General features: G+C 50.1%; 1 protein-coding gene across 1 annotated transcript in view; it reads left to right on the plus strand.

The window, feature by feature from the left end:
* The window catches only part of LOC137542514 (thyrotropin-releasing hormone receptor-like), a 317343-nt gene that overhangs the window by 247633 nt on the left and 50315 nt on the right, over positions 1-19395 (plus strand). Inside the window, exon 3 of the mRNA XM_068264488.1 lies at positions 8230-9104. Within this exon, the coding sequence (XP_068120589.1) occupies positions 8301-9104 (804 nt within the window). The 5' untranslated portion in view covers positions 8230-8300. The remainder of the gene's footprint in view (positions 1-8229; positions 9105-19395) is intronic.

The raw sequence follows: 19395 nt of genomic DNA on the forward strand, positions 1-19395 counted from the left end.
AGACCTCTGTAATGGAGGCTGGTGGCGAGGGCTGAGCACGGACCTCAGGGAATAGGAGACCTCTGTAATGGAGGCTGGTGGTGAGGGCTAAGCACAGACCACAGGGAATAGGAGACCTCTGTAATGGAGGCTGGTGGGGAGGGCTGAGCAGGGACCTCAGGAATGGAGGCTGGTGGCGAGAGGCTGTGTGTGTGCCGGGGAGCTCAGGGCATGGAGGCTGTATGTGTGCCGGGGAGCTCAGGGCATGGAGGCTGTATTTGTGGCGGGGAGCTCAGGGCATGGAGGCTGTATGTGTGGCTGGGAGCTCAGGGCATGGAGGCTGTATGTGTGCCGGGGAGCTCAGGGCATGGAGGCTGTATTTGTGGCGGGGAGCTCAGGGCATGGAGGCTGTATGTGCGCCGGGGAGCTCAGGGCATGGAGGCTGTATGTGTGCCAGGGAGCTCAGGGCATGGAGGCTGTATGTGTGGCCGGGAGCTCAGGGCATGGAGGCTGTATGTGTGCCGGGGAGCTCAGGGCATGGAGGCTGTATGTGTGCCGGGGAGCTCAGGGCATGAAGGCTGTATGTGTGCCGGGGAGCTCAGGGCATGGAGGCTGTATGTGCGCTGGGGAGCTCAGGGCATGGAGGCTGTATGTGTGCCGGGAAGCTCAGGGCATGGAGGCTGTATGTGCTCCGGGGAGCTCAGGGCATGGAGGCTGTATGTGTGCCGGGGAGCTCAGGGCATAGAGGCTGTATGTGCATTAGGGAGCTCAAGGCATGGAGGCTGTACGTGTGCCGGGGAGCTCAGAGCATGGAGACTGTATGTGTGCCGGAGAGCTCAGGGCATGGAGGCTGTATGTGTGGCGGGGAGCTCAGGGCATGGAGGCTGTATGTGTGCCGGGGAGCTCAGGGCATTGAGGCTGTATGTGTGCCGGGGAGCTCAGGGCATGGAGGCTGTATGTGTGCCGGGGAACTCAGGGCATGGAGGCTGTGTGTGCGCCGGAGAGCTCAGGGCATGGAGGCTGTATGTGTGCCGGGGAGCTCAGGGCATGGAGGCTGTATGTGTGGCTGGGAGCTCAGGGCATGAAGGCTGTGTGTGCGCCGGGGAGCTCAGGGCATGGAGGCTGTATGTGTGCCGGGGAACTCAGGGCATGGAGGCTGTGTGTGCGCCGGGGAGCTCAGGCATGGAGGCTGTATGTGGGCCGGGGAGCTCAGGCATGGAGGCTGTATGTGGGCCGGGGAGCTCAGGGCATGGAGGCTGTATGTGTGCCGGAGAGCTCAGGGCATGGAGGCTGTGTGTGCGCCGGAGAGCTCAGGGCATGGAGGCTGTATGTGTGCCGGGGAGCTCAGGGCATGGAGGCTGTATGTGTGGCTGGGAGCTCAGGGCATGGAGGCTGTGTGTGCGCCGGGGAGCTCAGAGCATGGAGGCTGTGTGTGCGCCGGGGAGCTCAGGCATGGAGGCTGTGTGTGCGCCGGGGAGCTCAGGCATGGAGGCTGTATGTGGGCCGGGGAGCTCAGGCATGGAGGCTGTATGTGGGCCGGGGAGCTCAGGGCATGGAGGCTGTATGTGTGCCGGGGAGCTCAGGGCATGGAGGCTGTATGTGCGCCGGGGAGCTCAGGGCATGGAGGCTGTTTGTGCGCCGGGGAGCTCAGGGCATGGAGGCTGTATGTGCGCCGGGGAGCTCAGGGCATGGAGGCTGTATGTGCGCCGGGGAGCTCAGGGCATGGAGGCTGTATGTGTGCCAGGGAGCTCAGGGCATGGAGGCTGTATGTGCGCCGGGGAGCTCAGGGCATGGAGGCTGTATGTGCGCCGGGGAGCTCAGGGCATGGAGGCTGTATGTGTGCCGGGGAGCTCAGGGCATGGTGGTTACCATAAATATTTCATCAGAAAAACATGTTGTTGTTTTTTTATGCAAATCACACTGGTCCTTACTATCCTGGTTAATTTTCTTTCATAATAAAGTTTAGAGTTAAACACATTTTTTTCGGTAGATAAAATACAAATATTAATGTAGATCTGTCGATCAGTCCAGAAAGAGGGACACATCAGGAGGAAAGAGGGACAGGGGGAGCCATGTATACACATATTACACAGATCTGTCCATCAGTCCAGAAAGAGGGACACATCAGGAGGAAAGAGGGACAGGGGGAGCTATGTATACACATATTACACAGATCTGTCCATCAGTCCTGAAAGAGGGACAGGGAGAGAGTAACCCGCTTGAACCGTGAGCACCAGGCACTTGGCTAGAAAGAGGGACAGGGAGGAGCTATGTATACACATATTACACAGATCTGTCCATCAGTCCTGAGAGAGGGACACATGAGGAGGAAAGAGGGACAGAGGGAGCTATGTATACACATATTACACAGATCTGTCCATCAGTCCAGAAAGAGGGACACATGAGGAGGAGAGATTGACAGGGGGAGCAATGTATACACATATTACACAGATCTGCCCATCAGTCCTGAAAGAGGGACACATGAGGAGGAAAGATTGACAGGGGGAGCTACCGTCTTTCCCCGAATATAAGACACTGTCTTATATTCTTTTTGGGGAGGAAAAATGTGCTAGGGCTTATTATCGGGGGGGGGGGGAGGGGCTAGACGCTGTGTGTATGGGGAGGTGTGTAGGCTCTTACCGCACCTCCCTTGTGGCTGCGTCCCCCTCCGTTCCAAGTAATTCCTCCGGTGGTGGCAGCGGCGGCGACATGGTATTCAAGCTATGAGGGCGCCCTTTGACCCTCACGCTCTACGCAGGACGCTTTGCCGGCTTTGCGCAGGCACTCCCCTCCTATCATAATCGTGCGCCTGGCTGATGCGTCCCAGGCGCACATTGATTATTACATGAGGGGAGCGTCAGCGCTGAGCCGGCAAAGCGTACTGCGTGCAGCGTGAGGGGCAAAGGGCGCCCTCATAGCTAGAATACCATGTCGCCGCCGCTGCCACCACCAAAGGAATTACTTGGAACGGAGGGGGACACAGCCACAAGGGAGGTGCGGTAAGAGACCACACACCTCCCCATACACACAGCGCCCCCCCCCCCCCCCCCCCAGCTAGGTCTTATTTTGGGGGTAGGTCTTATATTTCAAGCATGCTTGAAATATAAGGGAGGCCTTATTTTCGGGGTAGGTCCTATTTTAGGGGAAAGACGGTATGTATACACATATTACACAGATCTGCCCATCAGTCCTGAAAGAGGGACACATGAGGAGGAAAGATTGACAGGGGGAGCAATGTATACACATATTACACAGATCTGCCCATCAGTCCTGAAAGAGGGACAGGGGGAGTGTAACCCGCTTGAACCGTGAGCACCAGGCACTCTAAGTGGAATGTACCAGACACTGACTCAGATGAAATGTGATCTAACAATGTAGAAAGGAATCAATCAGTTAGCAACATACACTTTCCTTGCACATCAAAGGTCAAATAACTCAATCTTCTGGTCTTCACTGCCGATGCACCGGTAAAGGCTGCGGAAGGAAACGGTTAGTTACACAGAAATTATAGTGAGCTACAATAGGTCTTCTCGTATAACAATCAATTACTTTACAGCATATACAATTCACAGTACCGATGTTGGGCTTGGGCTGGGGAAAGCCCCCTCCACCGCAGGATTCCCCCTCTCCCTCTCCTCCCTCCCTTCCCCGGGAGATCGGAGGCTGCACAGGAACGGATCTGTCCTGTGCAGCCTCTAACAGGCTCCCCGCTGTCATGTGACAGCGATCCCCGGCCGCTCATTGGCCGGGGATCGCTGATCTACTACAACGCTACTGTAGCAGCGTTGTAAAAATGTAAACAAAGCGGATTATTTCCGCTTGTGTTTACATTTAGCCTGCGAGCCGCGATCGGCGGCCTGCAGGCTATTCACGGAGCCCCCCGCCGTGAAATGACAGGAAACAGCCGCTCACGCGAGCGGCTGTTTCCTGATTAATTAGCCTGCAGCCGACTGCAGCTGCCACTTTGCCGACGCGCGGTATGAGTGCGCGGTCGGCAAGTGGTTAAGCTGGCCACTAACGGTCCAATTTCTAGCGAAAAATCGTTCGAGCGATCAGAAATTCTGATCGGATTGGTTGTAAATAATCTCCACTGGTAGACACAATCGATTATGAACGTGTGAAAAAAATGTCGACCGAATGAATTTTCGTCGAACGAAAATTTGGATTTTCTTGGTGGTCGTGATAGATAGGAAGCAATGATTGGTTAGTTGATGGTGTAGTGAACGATTTTTCGTCCGATCAGAATTTCTGATCGCTCGAATGATTTTTCGCTAGAAATTTGACCGTTAGTGGCCAGCTTTAGCAACAGTCTATGCTTACTCTCCCTCCCATGCACCTATTGGGTTCTATAGGCCTAGATACACTGTGCTGCCATCTTGTGGCCATTTACCAGAAGACAAATCTGCAATAATATTTTGTAACCTTCTTTTGGGGGTTACAGGAGCTATGTACACATATTACACAGATCCTGAAAGAGGGACACATGAGGAGTAAAGAGGGGCAGGGGGAGCTATGTATACACATATTACACAGATCTGTACATCAGTCCTGAAAGAGAGACACATGAGGAGGAAAGAGGGACAGAGGCAGCTGTGTATACACATACTACACAGATCTGTCCATCAGTCCTGAAAGAGGGACACATGAGGAGGGACAGAGGGCGCTATGTATACACATATTACACAGATCATTCCTTAAAGAGGGACACATGAGGAAAGTGGGACAGAGGGGAGCTAGTATACGCATATTACACAGATCTGTCCATCAGTCCTGAAAGAGGGACACATGAGGAGGAAAGAGGGACAGAGGGAGCTATATATACTATACACATATTACACAGATCCGTCCATCAGTCCTGAAAGAGGGACACATGAGGAGGGACAGAGGGCGCTATGTATACACATATTACACACATCAGTCCTGAAAGAGGGACACATGAGGAGGAAAGAGGGACTGGGTTCCCAGAGAAGGGACTGTTGGGAGCTATAACTGCATTCTTCTAGTCTTTGCTGTGTTACTGAGGTGAAGTACAGGTGCACCAGTCCAGTGTCTAGGGTGTGACTGAGACCTGTGTTCGGATTGCTTGGTCTGGTTGCTGTGGGTCTCCCCATTGCTGCTGCTCATGCCACTATCTGCATAAATCCATAAGGTTTGGAATAACAAGTGTGAAGCAATAATAAAGCAGTTCCTCCAGCAGGCCGGAGCAGCAGCTGTTACACAGGGCTCTGAATATGATACAGCTTGTTGTTCCTGCTTGTGTTCCTGTTATTGGGGGTCATTGAGCAAGGGATGCGTCTGACGGAAGCTGCCATTATCTGACACACAGGTTTCAAGCCATCGTATTAGTCACACTGATGCCAAACACTGCCCAGGAACCGGCATGCGGCCACGGAGTCAGGCAATACTGCCCTGGAATCTGAATGCAGCCGCGAAGTCAAACAGACCTGCCCTGGAACCAGCACGCAGCCACTGAGTCAGGCAGCACTGTCCTGCAACCAGCATGTAGTTACGGAGTCAGACAGTGGCTACATGCTGGTTCCAGGGCAGTGCTGTCTAACACAGTAACTACATGCTGGTTCCAGGGAAGTGCTGCCTGACTCAGTGGCTACATGCTGGTTCCAGGGCAGTGCTGAGTCAGGCAGCACTGCCCTGGAACCAGCATGTAGTTACTGTGTTAGACAGCACTGCCCTGGGACCAGCATGTAGCCACTGAGTAACTGCATGCTGGTTCCAGGGCAGTGCTGCCTGACTCAGTGGCTACATGCTGGTTCCAGGGGAGAGCTGCCTGACTCAGTGGCTACATGCTGGTTGCAGGACAGTGCTGCCTGACTCAGTGGCTACATGCTGGTTCCAGGGGAGAGCTGCCTGACTCAGTGGCTACATGTTGGTTCCAGGGGAGAGCTGCCTGACTCAGTGGCTACATGCTGGTTGCAGGACAGTGCTGCCTGACTCAGTGGCTACATGCTGGTTCCAGGGGAGAGCTGCCTGACTCAGTGGCTACATGCTGGTTGCAGGACAGTGCTGCCTGACTCAGTGGCTACATGCTGGTTCCAGGGGAGAGCTGCCTGACTCAGTGGCTACATGCTGGTTGCAGGACAGTGCTGCCTGACTCAGTGACTGCATCCTGGTTCCAGGGCAGTGCTGCCTGACTGAATCAGGCAGCACTGTCCTGCATCCAGCATGTAGCCACTGAGTCAGGCAGCACTGCCCTGGAACCAGCATGTAGTTACTGAGTCAATATGAGAAGAAGACCGACTGGCACCAGATGTGGGTAGATGGGCCCTGGGTTCACCGGATTGCGTACTCCATACGTGCTCTCAGAAACACACAATTGCAATTAGGAAAAGGAGATACGCAGAGGCACTGCCTGACTCATGCTGGTTCCATGGCAGTGCTGTCTGACTCAGTAGCTGCAATTAGGAAAAGGAGAGAGGCAGAGGCACTGTTGTAGCAAAGTGAGGTACCTTTAATCCACGGTGTGATGACACGGCGGGGTTACAGTGGGGGGAGGCATTCCCTCACCCCCACTGTAAACCCGCTGTGTCATCACACCGTGGATTAAAGGTACCTCACTTTGCTACAACAGTGCCTCTGCCTCTCTCCTTTTCCTAATTGCAGCTACTGAGTCAGGCAGCACTGCCCTGGAACCAGCATGAGTCAGGCAGCACTGTCCTGCAACCAGCATGTAGTTACTGAGTCAGGCAGCACTGTCCTGCAACCAGCATGCAGTTACTGAGGCAGGCAGCAATGCCCTGCAACCAGCATGCAGTTACTGAGTCAGGCAGCACTACCCTGCAACCAGCATGCAGTTACTGAGTCAGACAGCACTGCCCTGCAACCAGCATGCAGTTACTGAGTCAGACAGCACTGCCCTGCAACCAGCATGCAGTTACTGAGTCAGACAGCACTGCCCTGCAACCAGCATGCAGTTACTGAGTCAGACAGCACTGCCCTGCAACCAGCATGCAGTTACTGAGTTAGGCAGCACTGCCCTGCAACCAGCAAGCAGTTACTGAGTCAGGCAGCACTGTCCTGCAACCAGCATGTAGTTACTGAGTCAGGCAGCACTGTCCTGCAACCAGCATGTAGTTACTGAGTCAGGCAGCACTGTCCTGCAACCAGCATGCAGTTACTGAGTCGAGCAGCACTGTCCTGCAACAAGCATGCAGTTACTGAGTCAGACAGCAATGCCCTGCAACCAGCATGCAGTTACTGAGTCAGACAGCACTACCCTGGAACCAGCATGCAAATACCGAGTCAGGCAGCACTGCCATGGAACCAGCATGGGTCAGGCAGCACTGCCATGGAACCAGCATGTAGTTACTGAGTCAGGCAGCACTGCCATGGAACCAGCATGTAGTTACTGAGTCAGGAAGCACTGCCCTGCAACCAGCATGCAGTTACTGAATCAGGCAGCACTGCCCTGCACCCAGCATGCAGTTACTGAGTCAGGCAAAACTGTCCTGCAACCAGCATGCAGTTACAGAGTCGAGCAGCACTGTCCTGCAACAAGCATGCAGTTACTGAGTCAGACAGCACTGCCCTGCAACCAGCATGCAGTTACTGAGTCAGACAGCACTGCCCTGCAACCAGCATGCAGTTACTGAGTCAGACAGCACTGCCCTGCAACCAGCATGCAGTTACTGAGTCAGACAGCACTGCCCTGCAACCAGCATGCAGTTACTGAGTCAGACAGCACTGCCCTGCAACAAGCATGCAGTTACTGAGTCAGACAGCAATGCCCTGCAACCAGCATGCAGTTACTGAGTCAGACAGCACTACCCTGGAACCAGCGTGTAGCTAGTGAGTCAAACAACATTGCCCTGCAACCAGCATGCAGCCACTGTCAGACGGCACTACCCTGCAACCAGCATGTAGTTACTGAGCCAGATAGGGCTGCCCTGGAACCAGCATGCAGTTATAGGAATATTAACTAGGCATAGGGGACCCCTACGCTGGATCAGTGGCTCTGCAAGGATCCAGATGTTTCCCTGAACTAAGGTCAGTATCTTTTTAACTCACTTTATGGTTTATTGGCAGTAAAGAGATCTCATTTGCCAGATGCACTACAGGATAAATATTCGACTGTAATATTGCTTTGTTTTCACGTGACAACTGCCTGGGGTCATTGTAGACAGACCTATATGTGTGATTATTCTCCATGATGCTCTCCCATTCTGATATGTCCCTCACCCTCTCCATGTTTCAGTAACTAGCAGAGACCAGCATTTTCCTTTTTTCCCCACACAGGGAACTTGGATTTGAGTGTTCCTTCATCCTACGGGTTACACCTGAGGCCAAGATCTGTGCCAGCTCCAGCCATGGAGAACTATACAGGGTCTCTGGGGGTCCATATAATGAACGGGACAGGAATCAACCAGACCTTGGACAGCATGCCTCAGAACGCTCTAGAAGTTCAGGTGGTCACCATTTTCTTAGTCCTTCTGATTTGCGGAGTGGGGATTGCCGGGAATATCATGGTAGTTTTGGTGGTTCTAAGGACCAAACACATGATGACTCCAACTAACTGTTACCTGGTCAGTTTGGCCATTGCTGACTTGATAGTCCTGCTGGCTGCAGGGCTCCCCAACATATCGGAAGTGGTGGCATCTTGGGTGTACGGTTACGCTGGCTGCCTCTGCATTACATATCTGCAGTACCTTGGTATCAATATCTCCGCTTGTTCCATCACAGCTTTTACTATAGAGCGATACATAGCTATCTGCCACTCCATAAAAGCCCAATTCATCTGCACCGTCTCCAGAGCCAAGAAAATCATAGCTTTCGTGTGGATGTTCACCTCTGTCTACTGTGTCATGTGGTTCTTCTTGGTGGACACCAAGGAAGTGAGATTTGCTGATGGAGTCCAAGTCAGCTGTGGCTACAGAGTGCCTCGGAACTTGTACACTCCCATCTACTTCTTGGATTTCACTATCTTCTATGTCATCCCACTGGTCCTGGCCACAGTTCTATATGGCTTGATAGCACGGATATTGTTCATGAACCCATTGCCATCCAACCCTCAGGATCTTAGCAGGATGAGTTCCAAACATCATGGGAAGCCCTATAACTCTATTAAACTTTCTTGTAAGGGCAACAAAAATACGGTCAGCTCCAGAAAACAGGTGAGGAACGTTTCTAAGCTCCATATTTATATGTTACGTTTCCAATTACTTGTCTTGATATTTGTATTGTATGATTGGCTTTGCCCTTTATGGTGGTTGTAGCTTGATTTCATTCAGCTGACATGTAAGTTTGCTGAAGGGGGGAGGATTTAGACAGTCTGCAAAGCGTATCACACTGCTGTAGGCTACACAGTGATATAGAAAGAGGGATGCAGAGGTTTGGATCACACTGGGGTCCCTGCATCAACGTGCACTACCTAGGGCTCTTCTCCAACCACTGAAAAAGCTCTCCATTGGTGCGATGATGATGATGGTGGTGGTAGTTCCAGTATTTGTATAGCGCTTTTCCCCTGCCAGACTCAGTCCCCTGCTTACACCTCCCATACTGTGCATGTACCCCCCCCCCCCCCACACACACACACACACACACACACACACACACATATATACATGCTTACACCTCTCATACTGTGGATGTCCCCTCCCCTGCTTACATCTCTTATACTGTGCATGTCTCCTCCCCTGCTTACACCTCTCATACTGTGCATGTCCCCTCCCCTGCTTACACCTCTTATACTGTGCATGTCCCCTCCCCTGCTTACACCTCTTATACTGTGGATGTCCCCTCCCCTGCTTACACCTCTTATACTGTGGATGTCACCTCCCCTGCTTACACCTCTTATACTGTGCATGTCCCCTCCCCTGCTTACACCTCTTATACTGTGCATGTCCCCTCCCCTGCTTACACCTCTTATACTGTGCATGTCCCCTCCCCTGCTTAGATCTTATACTGTGCATGTCCCCTCCCCTGCTTACACCTCTTATACTGTGCATGTCCCCTCCCCTGCTTACACCTCTTATACTGTGCATGTCCCCTCCCCTGCTTAGATCTTATACTGTGCATGTCTCCTCCCCTGCTTAGACCTTATACTGTGGATTATTATTATTATAATAATAATAATAATAATACTGTGGATGTCCCCTCCCCTGCTTAGACCTTATACTGTGGATGTCCCCTCCCCTGCTTACACCTCCTATACTGCGTATGGCCCCACCATTTTTTATTTGATATGTGAATTTGCACTACTGATATACTGATACATTATTTGTCATTTACTGTATATTCTGGCGTATAAGACTACTATTTAACCCTTAAAAATCTTCTGAAAAGTCAGGAGTTGTCTTATACGCCGGGTGTCATTGATGCCGGGTGATACGCCCTATCCTGTCAACGCCTCTCAGATCTCGCTGCTGAGGACTGTAGTGAAGCGGCGCAGGCGCACGTGTGCTAGATCTGAAAGGCAGAGAAGGAGGTAAATAGGATACAAGGGTAAGCCAGAAGGGTGAAAGAGGAATGTTTTATGGGCACAGCGCAATTTATTCTTCCATACCACTCTGATAAACAGGGAGACAGGGAGAGCTGGCCAATCCACTTAGGGAGAGTTGACCAATGCAACCAGTCAATCCCCTGTATACTGTTATATACTGGGTACCACATACAGTACAGCACCACTATCTGTTCATACATAGCACCAGTATATGCTGATTTTTTATTTTTTTTTTTGGTGTGCGTAGGAAGAGGGTTAGTCTTATACAGCGAGTATATCCCAAACTCTATATTTTAACTGGAAAAGTTGGGGCGTCGTCTTATACGCCGGAATATACGGTAATAACATTTAAAAAAAAAATCCCTATCATAACTAAAATAAATTTTCTCAAAAACGAGGCCTTTTTGTTTATCATTAATAAAAATTTATGGTATACTGATCCCTGTGTACAATTATAATTTTATACAGTATACATATTTCTGTGTATAAGACTGTTATATGGTATACAGATTACTGTTAATCATAATGCTGTTTTATGGTATTCAGATTCCTGGGTATAACATATAAAATATGGTATACAGATTCCTGTGTATAATATGATATATGGTATACAGATTCCTTTATATAATAAGAATGACATATGGCATACAGACTTATTATTATTATGTATACAGATTCCTGTGCATAATTAGAATGATAGATGGTATACAGATTCCTGTGAATAATTAGAATCCGAATAATTTATTTAGCGAAGTACAACCTGGGAGTTGTACCCGGAATTGATTTTGGCTCATACAGGTCTGGAAGGATGGGGGGGAGGGGGGGGGGTGTATACAGATTCCTGGGTATAACATGATATATGGTATACAGATTCCTGTGTATAACAACAATAATAAATAATATATGGTATACAGATTCCTGTGTATAATGTGCTATAAAGTATATAAATTCCTGTGTATAATATAATATATGGTATACAAATTCCTGTGTATAATTAGAATATGTGGTTTACAGGTTCCTGTGTATAATATAATATATAGTATGCAGACTCTTGTAGTCAGGGCCGGGCCGAGGCATAGGCTGGAGAGGCTCCAGGCTCAGGGCGCAGTGTAGGAGGAGGCACACAATTCATTCAGCTGTCATTCCTAATTGTGTTTGAAGCAGAAAGAAATAAGAAAAGGGGATACATAGCAGTGACTGCAAGCCAGATAACTAGATATTAAGGTGTTGGGGAGGTTGTGGGCCCTGTGGCGCCTCTTAGTCTAATAGCAATCAGTGTGCGACAGCTGGGGTGGGAGGGATGGAGGGGCGCACTTTGGTGTCTCAGCCTTGGGTGCTGGAGGACCTTGTCCCAGCTCTGCTTGTAGTAAAGTGAAGAACCCCTTTAACTGATGGGCTGATCGATTGGTGTCATGAGGGACGTCTGATTAATCCTGGCGATTGATTTTCAGCATGAGCAGAGAGGTGAGCTGTTGACCTTGAATGACGGATGGGCAGCCCCGTCCCGCGATCACCCCCCTTCAGCACGCTGGTAATATTATTCAGGGTTATTGGAGGTCGGAATTCTTTCTGGATATAAACATGGAACAAAACCTTTCAGCAAGATGTGATTGTCTTCATGCAGCCACCAGCGAGCAACAAAAATGACACATAGAAACCACTGACATTACAGCAGCCCATGCTGCCACCGATCCAACCCTGGGACCCCCACATCCTCCACAATGGCTTGTCGAAGAGTGTGAGCAGCCGCAAGCTTCCAGAGGTCCCAGCACTGGATTGGTGGTCTCGAGCAGAAGGTGGGGAGTCTGTGGGATGCAAGCTTCCATTGCTTCCAGCGGTAGCGCTGGATTGGTGGTCTTGGGTAGAACCTGGGGAGCCTGTGGGCCGCAAGCTTCCAGAGGTCCCTGCGCTGGATCGGTGTTGTCGAGGAGAACGTGGGGAGCCTGTGGGCTGCAAGCTTCCAGAGATCCCAGAACTGGATCGGTGGACCCGAGGAGAACATGGGCAGCCTGTGTGCACAAGCTTCCAGAGGTCCCAGCGCTGGATCGGTGGCCTCGCGGGGAACGTGGGGAGCCTGTGGGCCGCAAGCTTCCATGGGTCCCAAGGCTGGATCGGTGGCCTGGAGAGGGAACCTGGGGAGCCTGTGGGCCGCAAGCTTCCAGGGGTCCCAAGGCTGGATCGGTGGCCTGGAGAGGAACGTGGGGAGCCTGTGGACCGCAAGCTTCCAGGGGTCCCAAGGCTGGATCGGTGGCCTGGAGAGGAACGTGGGGAACCTGTGAACCGCAAGCTTCCAGAGGTCCCGGCTCTGGATCGGTGGTCTCGAGGAGAACGTGGGGAGCCTGTGGGCTGCAAGCTTCCAGAGGTCCCAGAACTGGATCCGTGGACCCGAGGAGAACATGGGGAGCCTGTGTGCCACAAGCTTCCAGAGATCCCAGCGCTGGAGCGGTAGCCTGGAGAGGAACTTGGGGAGCCTGTGGGCTGCAAGATTCCAGAGGTCCCAGTGCTGGATTGGTGGCCTCGAGTGGAACGTGGGGAGCCTGTGGGCCACAAGCTTCCAGGGGTCCCAAGGCTGGATCGATGGCCTGGAGAGGGAACCTGTGGAGCCTGTGGGCCACAAGCTTTCAGAGGTCGCAGCGCTGGATTGGTGGTCTCAAGTGGAATGTGGGGAGCCTGTGGGCAGCAAGCTTCCAGGGGTCCCAAGGCTGGATCAGTGGCCTCAAGAGGAACGTGGGGAGCTTGTGAGACACAAGCTTCCAGATGTCCCAGCGCTGGATTGGTGGTCTCGAGTCTGTGGTGGATACTAGGTAAGCATCTGGCATTTGTCATCGATCCCTGAACACATTGCCAGTTGCGGGATTCCAGGGGGTTAGTACGGACTCCTAGAAACCCCAGAATAACATTCACTCACCTTTCTTTCACTACAGATAATTATCTGTCCTTTAACTACATAAAAAAAAATACTTTTTCCCTATTTTTGTAATATAGGTGTGACAAGAAGAGTATCCATACACTATGAGCCAACCAATACTTAGACGATATCTCCTTTATTGCATGTCAAGCCGTAGAAAGAACTCCATCTCACACAATAGTAAAAATCCAAAACTCCATCGATGAATACACAGCAGAACTGTTCCTTCACAACCACGGCACAATTCAGACTCTAAACACCACTCACCTGGCTCTTATAGGCATAACTCAGTACGTATTACCAGACGGGATAGGCCCCCCGCACACTAAAGCGTAACTTTTAGTAGATACAAGTAAAATCACAAAATAAAAAGGACAAGCAACAACATATAGTATCGACCTAGACAGGTAAAGTGATAGTTGCGTCATGGTGGCACAACTTAATAAAATGATCCTGTGAATGTGCCCGGGGGAGGAGATGAGCAAGGCGCTGGCAGCGTGGTGATGCGGAGCGTGGGAAGCTCCGGCCCGCCCCGTCACCAGGAAGTAACAAGAACGGTTTTGAACTTGGCTATGTTTTCAGGAGAGCCGGAATAGTCTTTGCTGGTGTCTGGAGTGCCGTTGGAGTGCCGATACAGATTCTGCCTGGGAGCCTAAACGGATTCCGCAAGAGGACTTGATTGGAGAGTTAGTGGTGTGGAGGAGGTTGGTTTTCGTGTGTCCTGGAGGTGGACAGTGTGTGTGGGGTCTGGTGCGAATGGCCAGAAGGCTCATTAAAATGACATGTGGAAAAATGAAGGGGAAAGGTAACAGCAGCTCACAGACTATGGACATGCTAGAAGACCAGGGGTCTAGTCCTGGAAAAAGAGGTGAGTGGACTCATCCTAAAAACCTCTGCGCTGCCTGCCAAAATGGGGCGTGGTTAAGCATAGCGTGGTCATGGGTGGGGCCAAATATACATGGCCTTAGCAGTGGTATAAAAGGTCTGCCAGGGGAAGTTTGAGCTCTGTCGTAGTGTATCCCCAAAAAGTAGATGTAATCTGACAGCATTTCACCAAAAATACACATAATCTGGCAGAGGTTCCTCCAAAATACAGATAATATGGCAGTGGTTCCCCCAAAATAGACAATCTGGCAGCAGCAGTTCCCCCAACATACACATAATCTGGAAGCAGTTCCCAAAATACGCGAAACCCCAAAATAGGTACCCCCAGTATAGCTAGCCAGGTCTATAGGTGTCCCCAGTATAAGTAGCCATGTGTATAGTTTTCCCCAGAATAGGTGGCCAGGTGTAGAGATGTCACCAGAATAGGTAGCCAGGTGTATAGATGTCCTCAGAATAGGTGGCCAGGTGTATAGATATTCCCAGAATAGGTGGCCAGGTGTATAGATATTCCCAGAATAGGTGGCCAGGTGTATAGATGTCCCCAGAAAAGGTAGCCAGGTCTATAGGTGTCCCCAGTATAGCCAGGTGTCCCCAGTATAGCCAGGTGTATAGGTGTCCGCAGTATATGTAGCCAGGTGTATAGGTGCCCCCAGTATAGCCAGGTGTATAGGTGTCCACAGTATATGTAGCGAGGTATATAGGTGTCCCCAGTATATGTAGCCAGGTGTATAGGTGTCCCCAGTATAGCCAATCTATAGGCGTCCCCAGAATAGGTAGCCAGGTGTCCCCCCTCCAGCAGGAGGGAAGCAGCACAGTGGAGAGGAGCATTGTGCAGAGCAGTGGGGAAGAGCGGATGTCTTCCCCCCCCCCCCCCCTTCCCTCACCTTGGGGCTCCCCTTCTTGGCTCTCCCCTCCAGAACATTTGCAGCGGTGGCTGGCAGCGGGCATCAGTGGGCGGGACTTACCTCCTCCTGTTCCGGCGAGTTGAAGTTGTGCGTGCCACTAGTCTGGTCTAGTGAAGACCAGAGCAGCGGTACGCACAGCTTAAACTCGCCGGAACAGGAGGAAGAAAGTCCCGCCCACTGATGCCCGCTGCCAGCCACCACTGCAAATGTTCTGGAGGGGAGAGCCAGGAAGGGGAGCCCCAAGGTGAGGGAAGGGGGGGGAGACGTCCGCCCTTCCCCACTGCTCTGCACAACGCTCCTCTCCACTGCGCTTCTCCCCTCCATATATGCTAGGGTGGACGACGTCCACTCTCCAAAATAAGTAGGTGGACGTCGTCCACCCTCGTTCACGCAGGACTCGTCACTCGACCCCTGTAGAAGACTTTGCAAAGATGTCAACATGAAGACAAGCCAAAAAGGCTAAGCTATAAGAAGATCTGATTTGAAACGGCTGAATATCAATACAATTGGATGGAGTACTGAAAAGAAGTGGGAGGACTGAGGACTTTTACTTCTTTAACAACTCTGACCACTGGTTTGAAACACTGGCTGATAACAGATCAAGATAGCACTAAGAGGGGTAGGCCACTTGGGAGACAAGAGGCTTGATTCACAAAGCGGTGCTAACAGTTAGCACCCTGGTGAAAACCCCCTTATCACGCCTAAACTCAGTTTAGGCGTGATAAGTTTAGGCGTGATAAGTTTAAAGGGATACTGTAGGGGGGTCAGGGGAAAATGAGTTGAACTTACCCGGGGCTTCTAACGGTCCCCTGCAGACATCCTGTGTTGGCGCAGCCACTCACCGATGCTCCGGCCCCGCCTCCGGTTCACTTCTGGAATTTCAGACTTTAAAGTCTGAAAACCACTGCGCCTGCGTTGCCGTGTCCTCGATCCCGCTGATGTCATCAAGAGCGCACAGCGCAGGCCCAGTATGGTCTGTGTCTGCGCAGTACACTCCTGGTGACATCAGCGGGAGCGAGGACACGGCAACGCAGGCGCAGTGGTTTTCTGACTTTAAAGTCAGAAATTCCAGAAGTGAACTGGAGGCGGGGCCGGAGCATCGGTGAGGGGCTGCGCCAACACAGGATGTCTGCGGGGGACCATTAGAAGCCCCGGGTAAGTTCAGCTCATTTTCCCCGACCCCCTACAGTATCCCTTTAAGCACCAACTGGGTTAGCACAGCAGTGCACAGCTGATCAAATTTTTTGCGCTAGCAAAGTCTGGTGCACTTCGCATAGAGTTTAATGGCGCTGCGGGACTTTGCACGTGATCTAAACTTATCACGCCTAAACTTTTCACGCCTAAACTGGCTTTTCACCAGCGTGGTAAAATGGTTATCACGCCTAGGGCTCGATTCACAAAGCGGTGCTAACCCAGTTAGAGACTTTAGGCATGATAACCATTGCACCACGCTGGTGAAAAGACAGTTTAGGCGTGATAAGTTTAGGTGTGATAAATTTAGGCATGAAAAGTTTAGATAAGTTTAGATCGCGCGCAAAGTCCCCGCACGCAAAGCAGCGCCATTAAACTCTATGCAAAGTGCACCAGACTTTGCTAGCGCAAAACTTTTGATCAGCTGTGCACTGCGGTGCTAACCCAGTTGATGCTTAAACTTATCACGCCTAAACTTATCACGCCTAAACTTATCACGCCTAAACTTATCATGCCTAAACTGAGTTTAGGCATGATAAAGGGCTTTTCACCAGCGTGCTAACTGTTAGCACCGCTTTGTGAATCAGGCCCCTAAAGTCTTTTACTGGGTTAGCACCGCTTTGTGAATCGAGCCCATGAACTGAACATAGAGAGAAGAGGAAGGGCATTAAGATCAAGTAAATTATCAGGTGAGTGAACAAACTGAAGAAGGTGAAGATGGTGATTGAGTTTACAGATAAAAGCAGTCAAATTAGAAGATGATGAGAAGATTTGAGATGGTGACACTATATCAAGATCTTGAAGAAGATTATCTTGTAATGAAAGAAGAAAGCCTACATAATATCTTGAGAAGATGACTGAAAGAGATGAATGTTTTTATTTTTTATTCTATACATAAGGAAGTCTGTGAAGATGGGGAACTATCTACCTGTGCTGTGATATAAGGACGTGCTCTGGCTAAAGAAGCAGATACCAAGAGACCGAAGAGAGATTTCTACAGTTGAAACAGGAGCAGATGTAGATAGAAATGCACTAATCCCTGGATGGTCAATGGATGTGCCACGGCTAGCCCAGCACCACCTGAGCGAAAATCTTAAAAAAGGATGAGGACGGCACCATCAAAATGCTCTTTTAGTTATTTATTTAAAGACTGTCATCGGGTACAATCAGGTACAGTATGCGACGTTTCGGAGCGTTGGAACATGCCCCTTTATCAAGCCATGACAGTCTCAATATGCCATGGAGTTTAAATAGTACATCATATTCAAAACTGCCAATAGTAGGCTATCTAACTCACTAGCCAATCCCAATCCATTATGTATGAAGTGGACCTGATGGGGAACTTGTTACATATAGTCTGAGCCAATAGATTTAAAGCTCGCCCACCTGTCCATGTCAGCCATCCTCTTCAGAACGCACCATCTCCGCCCCTAACCGTCACCGCAAGTAGGTGTATACACCCGTCGGTCCACCGGACCTGATGGGGAACTTGCAGGGAGGCGGCGCCGTAACGTCACTGACGTTACCAGGGAGACACGTAGGACGCGGACGGATATCCGCATGCGTCCTAAAAGGGCAACTACCCAACGCCAGCCGATCACGTGGAAAAAAACACCAATCAGCCGGCCCTGTGTCTCCCTGTATGGCTAAAGTGGCTAGACAGCTGCACCAAGGCGGCTAAACAGCCGCGATGCCATGGCGAAGAAAATCCAAAGAGGTAAGAAATGATGCGCCGAAGGGATAGGGACACAGACATAATAGCAGCAGAGAGTTGCAGATGTCACATCAATACAAAGCAGAAGAGGCACAACTGGGTTCTATAGTACAATCAATAGCAACACATGCAGCGACCAATTTAAAGGGGAAATAGATAATAATAAGATATGCAAATCAAAATAAAATAAAATCAAAATATTTAAAATCATAAGAAGGGTGTAAGATCGTATTCTCGATTCAATCCACGGGGTTCAATAGTATCAAGTGTGCGAATCCAGTTTGACAACGTAATTGACTAACATTATGTTTATAGCGTACAAAATGGTTAGCGACAGGTTGCTCCACGAGACGCTCACGGATCGCATGCTTGTGAGCTGATAGTCTAATTTTAAATTTTTGAGTAGTCTCCCCTTGATAAAGGGGCATGTTCCAACGCTCCGAAACGTCGCATACTGTACCTGATTGTACCCGATGACAGTCTTTAAATAAATAACTAAAAGAGCATTTTGATGGTGCCGGCCTCATCCTTTTACAGTTGAAACAGGGAGATGAATGTTAATGCTGGGAATACATTGTACGTTTCTGTACCGTGTATCGAGCCGCACAATAGATTCTGGCGCATCCCCGCTCCCGCCCGGATCGGTTCCTGATCGTCCCCGTGGGCACTTCTTATCTTTTTTTCGTTTTATTCTATTGTTCTGCCCGCTGTATCGAGCCTGCGGGGTATAGGACGCGTCGGATATTATCCATCGAGCCATCAGCGGCTCGATACACGGTACAGAAACGTACCGTGTATTCCCAGCATAAAGTACTGATATACAGCAACCAAGCTAGTTCTGCAGACATTTGCACTACAACATCTGCACTACAACATAAGTTTCGAATGTAAAAGCAGCAAATGCCTAGTGTGAAAAGTGAAGCCTAGATGGACAATGATACTTTAAAGATACACAAAGGAGAGAATAAGTGAAGTACAATGGAGCACTGGAAAAATTGTGTTCAGATAATCTACTCATAAAGAGTGCAATGAAGATTAAAGAAAATTATTGTTTCTCTCAATACACCTTACAAAGAACAAGATAGAAGTCAAGCTAAGACAAGCCATGACATATAAAGACACATATGAAGACATAAGTGATATGCTATTTTTGAGGCACTATTTAAAGCATGTAATTTTTTTCTGCAGAAGAAAAAGAAAATACTACTTTGATTGTTATAGATGAACCATGATAAAGCTAAAAGAGACACCAGCAAGGAAAGATTGAACTTTCTGTCATAACTTGAATACCTGACCAAACTAGTAAGAATACAACCTGCACCAAGGAACATCAAAATATAACATTTTTGTTTCAGAATCA

This window comes from Hyperolius riggenbachi, chromosome 12, assembly GCF_040937935.1.
Source record: "Hyperolius riggenbachi isolate aHypRig1 chromosome 12, aHypRig1.pri, whole genome shotgun sequence".
Classification (NCBI taxonomy): Eukaryota; Metazoa; Chordata; class Amphibia; order Anura; family Hyperoliidae; genus Hyperolius; species Hyperolius riggenbachi.